The sequence below is a fragment of the Maniola jurtina genome, chromosome 8 (assembly GCF_905333055.1).
Source record: "Maniola jurtina chromosome 8, ilManJurt1.1, whole genome shotgun sequence".
Taxonomy (NCBI): domain Eukaryota; kingdom Metazoa; phylum Arthropoda; class Insecta; order Lepidoptera; family Nymphalidae; genus Maniola; species Maniola jurtina.
In genome coordinates, this window is record NC_060036.1 from 3,378,802 (window position 1) to 3,393,044 (window position 14,243).

At 36.8% G+C, this 14,243-nt stretch overlaps 2 protein-coding genes and 1 long non-coding RNA gene across 5 annotated transcripts in view; 1 reads left to right on the forward strand and 2 right to left on the reverse strand.

The window, feature by feature from the left end:
* Nucleotides 1–3,695: 3,695 nt before the first annotated feature.
* LOC123867408 lies at nt 3,696–5,471 on the reverse strand. Its single transcript, XR_006796416.1, has 2 exons — nt 5,431–5,471; nt 3,696–3,799 (listed from the first exon to the last, which is right to left on the reverse strand). It is a non-coding gene; the product is annotated as an uncharacterized LOC123867408 (long non-coding RNA).
* A 233-nt stretch (nt 5,472–5,704) lies between these two features.
* LOC123867413 (U3 small nucleolar RNA-associated protein 18 homolog) lies at nt 5,705–8,025 on the reverse strand. Of its 2 annotated transcripts, XM_045909408.1 has the most exons (3): nt 7,779–8,025; nt 5,796–7,055; nt 5,705–5,763 (listed from the first exon to the last, which is right to left on the reverse strand). In XM_045909408.1, the coding sequence occupies exons 1-2, from the start codon at nt 7,817–7,819 to the stop codon at nt 5,798–5,800; spliced, it is 1,299 nt and encodes a 432-aa protein (XP_045765364.1). In that variant the 5' UTR covers nt 7,820–8,025; the 3' UTR covers nt 5,705–5,763; nt 5,796–5,797. The 2 variants fall into 2 exon arrangements, with proteins under 2 accessions (XP_045765364.1, XP_045765362.1); XM_045909406.1 differs by having other exon boundaries at nt 5,747–7,055.
* Nucleotides 8,026–10,094: 2,069 nt separating this feature from the next.
* LOC123867882 overlaps nt 10,095–14,243 on the forward strand; it is a 110,598-nt gene continuing 106,449 nt past the window's right edge. The window contains exon 1 of one of the 2 annotated variants that reach the window (XR_006796528.1): nt 10,095–11,677. Coding sequence is in view for 1 of the 2 variants with exons in the window: in XM_045910190.1 (XP_045766146.1) it covers nt 10,848–11,677 (830 nt within the window). In the remaining variant the exon portion in view is untranslated. The remainder of the gene's footprint in view (nt 11,678–14,243) is intronic. The other variant, XM_045910190.1, reaches the window with a different exon arrangement.

Here is a 14,243-nt window from a genome sequence, read left to right on the forward strand (position 1 = left end):
TCCTTGATGTGGTCAGAGTTCCGTTCCGTGTATCCCCATGGTGTTGACGCTCACCCGTTCAGAGGAATCTTCCATTATCACGAAGGCAAACAAATCTCGGGAAAACCCGTAATTTAGATTCTTACGCCGCCGCACTGTGAGATTGCGCTCTAATAGCTTAGCCACGTCCTTGCCGCTGTTAGCGAAATGAAGGCGCGGGGCGGTGAGCGGTGAAAAGCGGCCTAGTTTGACGAAATAATACTTTTGATTATTTTTGTCATTTTTTTGGTGTTTTTATTTTGCTATTTCTATGACGTCAAGGAGTGAAAATCCGTAATGCAGTCAGAGCTCCCTTACGTGTGAATATCCCCACTGTGTTGACTATCACTCGGTCAGAGGAATATTCCATTATCACAAGCCCGTAACGGTAAAAACAAAATATGATAATATAATACCTATGTATGTACATGAAACACACACCACGAAATGCCACAATTTAGCGGTAATGCGAGCGTTCTGACTTCCGTACTACGGAAGCCGTACCCGAAGGTAGCTAACGTAAGGTCTCCACTGTCTATCTGTCTGTCTATCAGCGGGCTGTATCTCGTGAACCGTAATAAGCATTGAGTTGAAATTTTCACAGGATGTGTATTCTATTGCCGCTATACATCAGATAAGTTGACTTAGTTATCGAATTATAACCTGATAGCTAAGTGCCTACCTAAGCCTGAAATGATAAGTTGTCGAGTAAAATAAAATAAGGTGTAAGTTTATTTATTTTTATCTAAGTACTTATGTGTATTACATTTCTTTTTGGTTTTTATAATAGGTATAGGTTTATTAATTTCGTACACGGGCACACGGGCGTGAGAGTAAGTATTATGTTATGTACCTATAAATGTGAATAATACTAAGAATTTCAAAACAGCCACCTTGATAATTAAAAATAATCTAAAAGTACTTATTATTTATTGTAACAAAAGTTGATGGTACGGAACACTTCGTGCGTGAGTCTGGCTCGTACTTGACCGATTTCTGCCTTGGGGATTACTACAGCGCAGCGGTGACGTGCGGTTTGGGCCACAATGGGAGCAGTAAATTAATGACAATGATGATAATAACTCGTGACACACGTCACGAGTTTAGACGATTTTGGAAAATGAATACAGAAAGAAGCACATAGATGCAATGCTCCACCTACCGACGACGGACCGCCGCGCACACTGCCGCACCGCTTCCCGCTACGCCAAAAGTCGTGGCCGAGGCGTAACGTAGCCACACGTCCTCTCCGCAAGCTGATACAAAAGGTAATATTTTATTAACCCCCGACCCAAAAAGAGGGGTGTTATAAGTTTGACGTGTGTATCTGTGTATCTGTCTGTGGCACCGTAGCGCCTAAACTAATGAACCGATTTTAATTTAGTTTTTTTTGTTTGAAAGGTGGCTTGATCGCGAGTGTTCTTAGCTATAATCCAAGAAAATCAGTTCAGCCGTTTGAAAGTTATCAGCTCTTTTCTAGTTACTGTAACCTTCACTTGTCGGGGGTGTTATAAATTTTTAATTTACACTTGTTATTTTCTAATAAAGGTAGGTAAGTAGGTAATATTATGTGACTTCCGTCTCTGTTTAACATCTTGATTGTCAACAACAATTATTGTAGGATATTTACCTACTGTTACGGCTTTTATTTTTTTACTAATAGATAGGTAGGTACATACCTACTAGGTACATCCATGTTTTTTCCTTGATCCGCATTTGAAACGTTGTTTACAGTTCATATCCGGTTTTATTTTATGAGGTCGTAGATCGCAAAAAAAAATTGTAGTAGATACGTAGTTAGGTAGGTACTTACCTAATGCGTCGAGTAAACAGGAAACAAATTGTAAATCCGACCTAAAATGTTTTTTTTTTTTGGGTAGGTAGCTAGGTATCCTTATAGAAATTATAATAAGCACAAATGCAGCACAATGAAAAACAAAGTCGAACTTAATTTATAATCGTAGGTGTAGCTGTATGTTTACTAGATACCTATAGTATCGTCATTGCCCTGATTTGATGATTCAATTAATGCTCATATTACTTATGTAAAAATTAATGATTGTCAGTTCGTTAACTTATTGCGTTCGCGCATTCGTTCATCCCGTCCTAAGAAAATATTTAGTTCTATAATTGATACTTTGTACGGTTGTTGCTGGCACTTTGTAAATGTTTCTGACACGAACCTTCAATCCTGACAATAGGTAGGTCAGCGTGAGTGATTGAGGTCCGGCATTCCGGTTTCGGTGTCACTCCTGAGTTTCGAAAGATAAAGGGTTTGTTTGTAAAACCGGAGTTGTCGCGCACTTAACCAGTTTCAATTTTCATGTTTTTTTCAGCGGTTGCATTTACATTAAAATCTTCATAAATTGTATCAAAAATATCAAAAAAAAAATTACTAGTTAATTAATTATACCAGGTCGTAAAATAAAGATTCCTTTTTAGGGTTTCGTACCCGAAGGGTGCCAACGGGACCTTATTACAAAAACTCCGCTGTTAGCGGCTTATATCTCGTCTACCGTAATAAGTAGGTAAGTAGTGTTGAAATCATAGAATCTCTATTTCTATTGCCGCTATAATGACAAATAATAAAAATTTCTAACCGACCGCTATTGAAATTTAAAAAAAAATGTTATTATACACAGACACAGATATTAGTTTCTAGAATATGTCTGCAAAATTTCATGAACTTTGGTTGCTTAATGTTTAAATGAAATTGGAACTACGATTGTATGAAGCGAGTGACGGAGAGAGCCCTGTTAAGCCTAAAAAATATTTAAATCAAACGCATTATTTAATCACATTAAATTTTTCATTGAAGCTTCGAAACTCCGGAACTCCGGACTTGGCACGCTGAGCCATCTGAGCATCGAAACCCAACTCCGGAGCTGAAAAACAATCCGATTTTTGAGACTCCGCGAGTCGCTTAGGAACGTATACCGGACATTATTAAATTAGGTAGACAAACACCAACTTAGGTAGGCACCTATTTTATGTTTCCTGTTTTCCTATTTCCGAAACTTGGACTGTGGAGGCGGAGGCCACAACTATTAATTACTAGCTGATGCCCGCGACTTCGTTCGCGTGGATGTAGGTTTTTTAAAATTCCCGTGGGAACTCTTTGATTTTCCGGGATAAAAAGTAGCCTATGTGCTAATCTAGGGTATAATCTATCTCCATTCTAAATTTCAGCCCAATCCGTCTAGTAGTTTTTGCGTGAAGGAGTAACAAACATACACACACACACACACACACACACACACACACACACACACACACACACACACACACACACACACACACACACACACACACACACACACACACACACATACAAACTTTCTCCTTTATAATATTAGTGTGATTTATTATTTACAGATGTACAACCTCTAGACATTGATATACGAAGTAATATTTAAGTCAATGCCTATAGAATGTTATTTTGAGAGCAAACTTCCGTGGGTCGCTTTCCGTGGAACGCGACGCGGCTGGCGGACGCGACATTATGAAAATTAAAATCGATCAAGTGCGAGTCGGACTTGTATATGAAGGGTTCCGTACAAATTACAATCGCACAACAAACACAATTTTAATTTTTTTAATACCTATAATTTCGAAATAACTACCTTATAATATGGTTATTGAACTGTAGGAGTACCAAAACTGAAATACGCATTTTTAAATTGTTTGTCTTCTGTCTGTTTGAGCGGGTTAATCTTCGGAACGGCTGAACCTATTTTGACGGGACTTTCACAAACAAGTAAAGGATTAACGAAGGAGTAACCTTATACACCGAAATCTCCGGGATTTCTGTACCGATTTGTGTAAAAATATTTTTAATTGATAGAAAAACTTTGCGATATTGTCCCATAAAAAAATTGGATTCCAACTCCTCAATCCAGATGCTATAGGGAACCTGACCTCCAAAACTGATGGGTTGACTATAAATTCATATTGGAGGTACCTATCAAGAAGACTTTATCGTTGAACTCGAGGACCCAATTCCTCAATCCTGATGCTGTTAGGAGTTGCATTCCTAAATCATGGTAATCCCACGGGATTTTATAAAAACCAAGTTTAAATGCCTTTACGATATTTGGTACAGAGATACATACCTAGCTTGCATCCCGGGGACGGGCTACTACGGATAGGCTACTTTTTGTCCTGGAAAATCAAAAGTACCCACGGGATTTTTAAAAACATAAATCCATGCGGGCGTCATCTTGTTCAAAAACAATATCCAGTAAATACCTTTAAATGTGGTAAATAATAATATGTATGTACAATAAAAACCCTTTCTTTAGTTCTACCATAATGACAACGCCATCTAGTAGGTAATACCATACAACGATATTTTAAACGCGTTCAGGACACTCCCGCACGAGGTTCTAAAATCAAATAAGATGAAGACTATAATAGTGTGTCCAATGTCGCTAAGAAACTCCAAATCCCGCCAGAGGTGGCGCTGGTTCCACAACTTTTGATCTCAGGCATTTCAAATGAATAAAAACCCCGGCCAAGTGCGAGTCAGACTCGCGCACTGAGGGTTCCGTACTCAGGTATATTTCCGACATTTTTGCACGATAAATCAAAAACTATTATGTTTAAAAATAAATAAAAATCTGTTTTAGAATGTACAAGTAAAGCCCTTTCATATGATATCCCACTTGGTATAGTTATCTTACTTTGAAAATTAAAACACATTTTTTTTCTGTAACCACAAATTCACGGTTTTCAGATTTATTCCTTTACTTGTGATATAAGACTTATCTACCTGCTAAATTTCATGATTTTAGGTCAACGGGAAGTACCCTATAGGTTTTCTTGAGATACACGACAGATGGACAGATAGACAACAAAATGATCCTATAAGGGTTCCATTTTTCCTTTTGAGGTACTGAACCCTAAAAAAGGTTAAAAAATAGGTAGGTACATTGATTTTGGTCTTCCCATTTGAAGAGCATAGTACCCATTGTACCTATTTAAAAATTGTTTTTTCATTGTTTACAGACAATCCGAATTTCTCCTACTCCAGATTGTATTGTATAATATTTTGTAAACCAGGTACTCCAGTTACCTGTCATAACTTAGCTGAAGTCGCGGTGATCCAGACAAGCCATAATAAAATCAGAGAAGTCTGTGAAATAGCAGCATAATCATTATCATATATCCAGAAATCTCTCCAGAATTGAGTAGCCAATCTATACTAATAAATAAAATTGGAGTGTCTGTCTGTAATTTCGAAATAACTACCGCATATTAAGGTCATATGGTTATTTGAACGATACTATAACCGAATCACACGTTTTTAAAATTTTTGTCTGTCTGTCTGTTTGAAAAGGCTAATCTTGGGAACGGCTGAACCGATTTTGACGGGATTTTTACAGACAAGTAGAGAATTGACCAGGAAGTAACATAGGCTACTTTTTTAACCAACTTTCAAAAAGGGAGTTGTGTTTTTATACCTATGTACACCGAAATCTCCGAGATTTCTGAACCGATTTGCGTCATTTCTTTTTTAATCGATAGAGGAACTTTGCGACATTGTTTCATAAAAAATTTGGAGTCCAACTCCTCAATCCTGATGCTGCAGGGGATCTGACCAATCCACGCGGGCGAAGCTGCGGGCATCAGCTAGTTGATAAAATCTATGAATAATAAAATATGCTTCATTCAGTATCTATTTGTCTTAATGTACGTACAAATTATTTTAAGTAATAATAAACCAGCATTATAAATTGTAACCTTTTATTCTTTTACTTACCATTTTAGTATTAAATTTTTAGTAATTCTTATAATGCTTTAATCTGTACAAATAGGCACAGCTCTTATTATTACCCAGAGCCATATAACCACTGTGTGGAGAAAAATTAACAGTCTCGACTTGATTACAATTCTGTTTTGGAAAATTATTGAAAACCTCATATGAGGGTATATGAACAAGTTTTACTGCATTTGGAATATAACTTGACGTTACAGACAAGATTTCTGTGGAGGAGTTGAATCTTAAATTTGTAATCCTTGTGGTTAAGTTTGATATTGTTTTCAATGGCTGTGGTTCTCGAGTTGTGATGTTCTGTGTTTCATACACATTGACTATACCTTCTCCACTGCCAGTGGCTATTAATTGACCACAAGAACTTAAGGCCATACATGTTGCAGTCACACATCCATTATCTATAAACTTTTTGACAGATCTGTACATTGACAGGTCCCATACAGTGACTTCACCTTGAGCACAATAACAATACAGTTGATCAGAATTATGACTGAAAGCTAGAGATCGCACATAGCTATTTAGTTTGAGTACTCTCAATAACTCTTTGGACTGAGCACTAATTATGAATACTTCATCAAACTTGTCACTTGTAGCCAATAGTTTACCATTTGGAGACAATTTGAAAGTTTTAGCTCTTTTGATAGCTTTAGGTAATTGTACCATTTTCACATCAGCTTTAGCAAGATTGTAGACACAGTAATTATGGCATGTTTTCGAAGAAATGTATACCTCAGATCCATCTGGGTTGAACTGAGCTACATCTACTTCCATGCTGTTCAACTTAAAGCTGTGTAGCTTGGTATTCACATCACCACCTATTGAAAATAACGAAACAACGCCAGATTTACCCCCAACTAAAACAACACTAATTTTTGGGTGAAATTCAATATTAGATATTATAGGCCCTTCGTTTCCTGTCTCGTAATTTATTCTAGGGCACTTTTTGACCACTAGATTATTTTTATTTAAGCCGCTTGATTTAGTTTTCTGCAAGTGACCAACTGCTCTCATTAATTTGTCAGTATTGTCATCCTTTTTTGTAATTTTCGCCCAACCTGGAGTTCCAATCAAAGTTTCATATTTCAGTTTAAGCTTTTGAGTGTAGAGTCCATCACTTTTCACTTTGGGAATAATGGCAGCAGTCAACTGTTGGTCATCCTCGTCAACCCATGCAGGTTTTAGATCAATATCAATATCATTCTCTAGAGGCGTTATATTTTCTGTAAATTTCTTTGACTTATTGAAGAGAAGTGATGACACTCTGTAATTGAAAAAAAAACTTGCTTAGTACTATAATATATAAATATGAATGCAAAAGTGTGTGTCTGGTTGTCTGCTAGCTTTACACTGCCCATCTTTTTAACTCATTTTGACAAAATTTGGTGCAATGATAGCTTGATCCATGAAGGAGCATAGGCTACTATTTATCCAGGAAAAACAGTTCCCACAAGGTTTTGGAAACCTACTTAAATCCACGCAAACGAAACTGCGGGTATCATCTAGTTAAAGATAAAGTGATATATATAGCCCCCTGATTATATAAACTTAATATCATGTTTTGTATATTTGCTAGTAACTAAAAGTTATACCACCATGGAATCATAAAACAAATTTTTAAATATAAGGATACAACTAGACTTCTATATCACCATACTATATTAATACAGTATATTACGATGAAAGAGCACTAACTTCTAACCTGAAATGGGTAGGTATGGCAGTTCATAAACTTATACGCCAGACAGTTGGAGGGGTTCGGAACTAGTAGAGCTTATTCCACCAAAACTCATGTTAGTTTAACTGTTTTTATAATATTGTTTATAATGCGCCTGGTTTGGTTATCGCAGGGCATCGTTACGGAATGCTAAAAAAATTCATGGCAGTCGGCTATGCCTGTAGAGTTGATTAGGAACGGCTGTAACCTTACTGAAGAACAATGTATTAAGAGAAACTTGAAGAGAAATTAATAATTTAATTGTAATACCTTTTTTCTTCTTCGTCTAAGCTTGAAATTTTACGTTTCATTATTGTTGTAGGTTAGGAACTAAAAGTTGGCAGATTTTCGCTTAGAAGGATTTTATTATGTCTTACTAGCCAATTCAATACAGAATAATAATAAATACTACAATCAAATTCTGATATCCACAATTGTATTTTATATTAGAAACATTTACAAGTTACAAAATGTTGGCAAAATGCAAACCTAAACCTTTAACCTTTTGCTTTTGACAATGATAACGTCAAAGAGAATTAGGTAGGTACCTACGTTGGATAACGTTTGACAGTAATATTTCCATGAATATTTCTAACTCTATGGTTGTCAGCCGGCGGTGGTCAGCCAATCATTTATTTTAAAACGTAAGCTTAGGATGCACAGGCGAATATGTACAACAGAGGTGGGTAAGATTAGTAGATCTAATGAAGTTTTATAGTAGATCGAACAACATTAATAATTAATAAATATTAAAATCTTTTCCACTAAATTAAAATAAGTGTATTATTAAATAACAGACTATTCGCAATAGCGTTCAAAGAAGAAATATTTTTTTATATAGTTAATTATTGAAATATACTTTTTATTTTTCTAATACAGATTTTTCTACTACTCTCAGTAACGTTATAAAATACGCAGTCTCTTCAGTCAGGCCTGGCGCACTTCACATTTTAGGTATAAGCTACAAGTAGGTACCCAGCGGGACCCAACCGGTCAAGGCGATTCGCTAAAGATAAATATGTCGTCGAGTCAATATTAAAAAGAGGTTTTAATGTCATAGACTCCGTGAAAAGTAACGTTACGTGAAGGTACTCAGCCATATTTACGTCGTACTGTACTGCAGACCTACAGACGTACTGTAGGTTTTAGAGTAGTGGTTACTTAAAGTGGTGCTGGTGGTTGAACGAGTTGTTATTGTGGTGATTAGGTTAGATGGTTGGTTTGGGACCGGTGTAGGAGTGGAGGAGCCGGTCTAGGTAGGTTAGGTTAGGTTTACCTAGTTACGCTGGAAGTTGTCACGTGCAGTAAGTGAGAGTTATCATGTTTGTAGTTGCAGGTAGTTCAATATCATTTGATAGTCCAAGAATATCGTTAGTGCGCCCACAAAGGCTCGGTGAGTCTAAAGGTTGCTATCCTGATGTATCCGCTTAGTTATTATCCAGGTTTACTAGTGGTTAGATCATGCTTCAATCTTAATAATCATTAGAAGCGCCTACAAAGTAATAAAAAAAGTGAAAAATATGCCCACGATAACCTGATAACACCCTCGGCCTCCGTTAAATAATTATATGAGTTTAACTAAAATGAAGGCAAAAACATAATACATACTTTTTATCTGCTCAAAACTGTTATTAGTTTAAATTATCTCTTGCAGGTGATTATATATTTACATTTCATTACAATTGTTTTCATTAATTATTATTCACCGTCAATTCATAATGTTTGATGTGTTTCTAATGTTACCCTATACGTCTTATGTAATTTCTGTGTCGACTCTGAACACATCATTAATGTATTCTCGCCCTAAATTTTGTCGGTAAAACAGTTCTATGGAGGATGGAGAGGATGGAGGTAGGTCTACGTCTACGGCACGTAGTGTTGCCATACAGCGACTTAGTCACTAGATTTGACGATATTTCAATGATCATAATAATTGTAGTTTTTTCGCTTTTTGCGACAAAAACAATCGCTAAGACTTTTGAAAAAAGTGTCTGTTGAAAATATTTTAACTTAAAAATGAGATCTTCTTGCTTCTAAAAGTCAGTTCCTTGACATTCTTATATTTATTTGTATTTAACAATGAGAAAGCTTGATTTTATAAAAAAATATTTTCACTTATAAAATGTTTGTACCGTAGACACTTTACACGAAACACGAGCAGAAAACACTGAAACCGAAGATGGTATGATCAATACGATTTCATTGATTTGTGATCCATGGGATAATTTTATTTTCAAATTGACGATGTAGTTTATGATCAACGTGTTAAATCAAGTTAAATGCTAATTCCAAATTCCATTTCCTAGCTTTTTGAATTAAAAATAAGGAGACAAATCATGTCTTACGTGTCCGTGGAACAATTTTTGGGGATATTTAGGGTAAATTCCTTCAGAAACTAAGGTAAAAGCAAAATCTTAAGTGGAAACACTGGTTGTTTGAAGGTTGTTGTTAAAAAAAGATTTTAGTTATATTAACTGTAAATAGATGGCGCAAAACTGAATACTTGTATCGTTCATCTCTTTCACAAATGTGGTAATTTCACTCTATTGTTGGCAGTTTGGACGAAACAGTAAATTTGACCAATCGGATACATGACTGCGACAATATTTAGAGGATTTTATTGGTCGTTTTGTGCGTACGAAGTAGCCATAACTTTATTATAACCCAACTCATCGTATAGCATATAGAAGAACACTCAAAGAAATAGTTTTGACTACCTTTATCGGTTAGTCGTATATCATATTGGTGGTGATTTAATTCGTATTTCGTTGTTCTTTCATAGTGTTTTCCATTCGGATGGCATCGCATTCCGAAAAGAAGATATTTTTTTGTGTGCGTAGTGTTAATGAAAAATAACATTTTCCATAATATTAACAAAAACAATAATCAAACGGATTATTATAAAGTTAGAGGGATTCGTCTCACTCTAAAGATGAAGAAAATATTTTTTATTCTGTGACCTTTTTACAATTCTTAAATGTCAATATGGATCTCATTCGAATGAATTAAAATTCAGTAGTGTACAAGTGATCTCCGAAAAATTTACGACTCAGCCTATTAAACAATGGGGCCGAAGAAGGCTCCGCCATAAAAGTATTAGACCCCATTCGTTCGGCCCGCCATAAAACAATTAGGAAAAGGATTGATGACATCGATACATAAAAAGTGGATCCGAGGATGGTGCAGCGGTTTCCGGATACAGTGAGGGGCTCGAGCGATGATCGGAGGGTGGACAGCGATGCGAGGTGGCAACCCGTCAGGTGGGCTGGTAGGTCGGCTGATCTCTTGTCGGTGGCGTCCAGCTAGTGCGCGGGCGGCCTATGCGGCGGGTGATGAGCGATGTCCGGCAAGCCGGCGAGCGTGGCGCCGCGAGCGGGCGGGGCCGGCGCGCCGCGCGTGCTGGTGTACGTGGCGGAGGCGCGCCAGCTAGAGGCGCGCGCCGCGGGGCCCGACCCGCCGCCGGCGCCGCGCCTCGCTGCCAGGGGCCTCTGCCGCCCGCAGGCCGAGCGGCCCGACCGGCCCGTCCCCGCCACCGTCTACTACAAACCCTTCAGTGACTCAGAACCCAAAATAAACTCTTTTGATTCCAATAGCTGCCAGGGGGGAGAATTCTTTCCCACTCAATTTGTAAAAGAAAACTGTATACAGGCCGATGAGAACAAAGATAGACAGAGTAGTGTAAAGCGGGATTGTGATATAGCAGAGTGGAGTAACGATACATATGTTAGGATACCTTTGCCGCTGGGGGATTTTGGGTACCAGAGATGTCCAACGAGTGTAGATAGTAGTATGTCTATGTTACCGGTAGTGCATCAGAGCCAGTTCCAAGATAGTGTGGTGCACAGTGATGATAGGGACTGTGGCGACAGGGAGGTTGTCGGCAAGAGTTTTGTGAACTACCAGTTGTTGGAACAGAGTGTGTCACACCAGTCTATAGTGAATCAAAGTATCAATATACTGAACCAGCAGGTGGGTGTGGGTAGAGTGGTGGGTGAGGATGCTCCGCAGCTGGTGCGCACGGCTGACGGAGTGGTGCTTGCGGTGCTGCCCTCTGTGTTGTCTCAGTCGGAAGCCGAACTGAGGACTGTGCATAGTGAACTGCCACAAACTGTTACTGTGCCATTGGGATGGAGGAGAATTGTCAATGGAACATCTGTATTGTATGTTAGGTGAGTAGTTAAGTTAAATTATTTATTTATTTTAGTCTGTTCATTATTAAGTATTTTATCAATACCAATAAGTTGTTCATCAGACTACATTTGATTTTTGATTCAGGCTTAAAGCCTGTAAAGGCTTAAAGTAAAACGAGCAAGTGCAGTTTTGCTCCTGCTAAATAATTTTCTATAAATGCAGTTGAGAGTGAAGTTAGCAGGAGGTAACTATATGCAGTGCTTGTTACTACTTTACAGTTTTCAATAGTGAAAGAAGAACCAGTTTATGAGCAAAAATGTAAAAACATTTGCAAAAGCACTTTTTCTGTTTATTACTCAAAAAGAAAACTTCATTTGGTAACAACCTTCCTTCATTTTAACATTAACAAATTTACATTTGGTAGGTAAGTACATGTTCAAAAAGTTGTTTAGTGATAGATTTGTTAACATTAATTAATTTTTAATGTTCAAACTATGGTGAGTGATTTCCATTATAATTACAAAAGTAACTACTAACTACACCTACTAGTCTGGCTTACATGGACTAAATATGACAGTATAGCCATAACAACCTATTCTTATTAATTGGTTATTTTGTTGACCCAATATACTCAATTTTGTTGTTGATTTTTTAACAAAGTTTATTATGTACAACTGCTGTCTGATATCCTATTTAGAATACCTATCATAATTCAGTTTCAACTAGGTGTATTTTAAGTAAATATCACTTCATTTAATGGTGAAGGGAAACATTGCCCCATGCCTGGTAGTAAGCCAGCAATGGGTTGATTATGATGATGGTGAACCACACTTATCTAAGTAATCTAGGAAAATTAAATTAGGATTATCAATTTAAATTCAATTAATTAAATTAGGATTTATCAATGGGGGCAACAACTTATCCTCAGAATATCGACAAGATTACTAACTCTATAGGATTACAATAAAAACTTAGTTAAGGAATTAGGTCAAAATAATATTGTCATCTGCATTAGTAGCCCAATAACTAAAATTATCATGATCACTATGATTATGCCAGCTACAAACAAGTATACAGATTCCTGAAAGGCCAGCAACGCATTGCTGGCCTTTCAATGGCGGTAATCACTTAACATCAGGTGACCTGCCTGCTCGGTTGCTCGCTATTTTTGATTTAAAAAACAGAAAAGCTGATACAATTTTGAAATATTAAGTAAATACAAGCTGTTGTGTAAGGCAACATGTTACAAGATTTTACATAAAATTCATTTTATCCTGCTGATTGATTGGAGCCTCTGATCAGTTTTAAACCATAAACCACTTCAAACAGTGTGCAGTTTGCAGAGTGCTTTTTCGGATTCTGTATCCAAAGTGTGCCAGCGGGCCCCTATTGCAAAGCCTCCGCGGTCTGGTCCACCTGTCTGTCAGCAGGCTGTATCTCAAGAACCATAGGTAGAAAGAAAGTTAATATTTTTAGTGTTACTATTTCGATTGCTGCTGTAACAACCAATAATAAACCAAGATTTCAAAACGGTTGCCATGCAAACTAAAATAAAATAAAATTATATAGTGTTATATCTTTTACGATAATATGGAACCCTTTCTGTGCTGTCTGACTCACACTTGATCAGTTTAAATAGTTATATAACCTGTTTATATAAATATAGTTTGACAATTGATTGGTATTATTAACCCCTAATCCAAAAAGAGGGGTGTTATAAGTTTGACGTGTGTATCTGTGTATCTGTCTGTGGCCTCGTTGCTGCTAAACTAATCCGATTTTAATTTAGTTTTTTTTTTGTTTGAAAGGTGGCTTGATCGAGAGTGTTCTTTGCTATAATCCAAGCAAATTGGTTCAGCCGTTTGAAAGTTATCAGCTCTTTTCTAGTTACTATAACCTTCACTTGTCGGTGGTGTTATAGATTTTTATTTTACACTTGTCAAAAAATATTATAATACTTATATAAAAAAATATCAGTAAAAAGAAAGCAAAATTTAAATTTATCCTTGAATTCTGTATCATTAGTTGGAACATGGAAGTTTGGTATGTAAATAGATAACTACTTAATTCCAATTTGAATGTTTAAGTAGTTATTTTTAAATGGCAATAATAGCCAACTTAAATAGTATTAAATGACATTATAGATTTCTTATAAATCGATAATGAAGTACCAGGTGAACATGAAGATGAAAGAGGTTAAGATCTTGCGTTTACATTAAATCAATCGGGCGCAAGTGGACAAACCAGTCAGGCAGCTGTATGGACGTTGCGCGTTGGTATTGGCACAAGTGATAAGAGACGTGAATCGTGATTTTTAACCGCAGCTTAGCTCTGGCTATTGGGTATTGACACCTACCCAATAATAATGAAAATATGTAATTAAGGCATTTTCATTATTATTGGGTAGGTCTATTAGGTAGCTTAATTAAGACCCCGATTAAGAGGACCTTTAAGAGGGGTCTCTCCGTCACTCGCTCCTTACAAACGTAGTTCCAATTTCATTTGAATATTAAGCAACCGCAAGTACCAACATATAAAAAATATCACTTTTAACCCCGTCCCAAAAAGAGGGGTGTTATAAGTTTGACGTGTGTATCTGTCTGT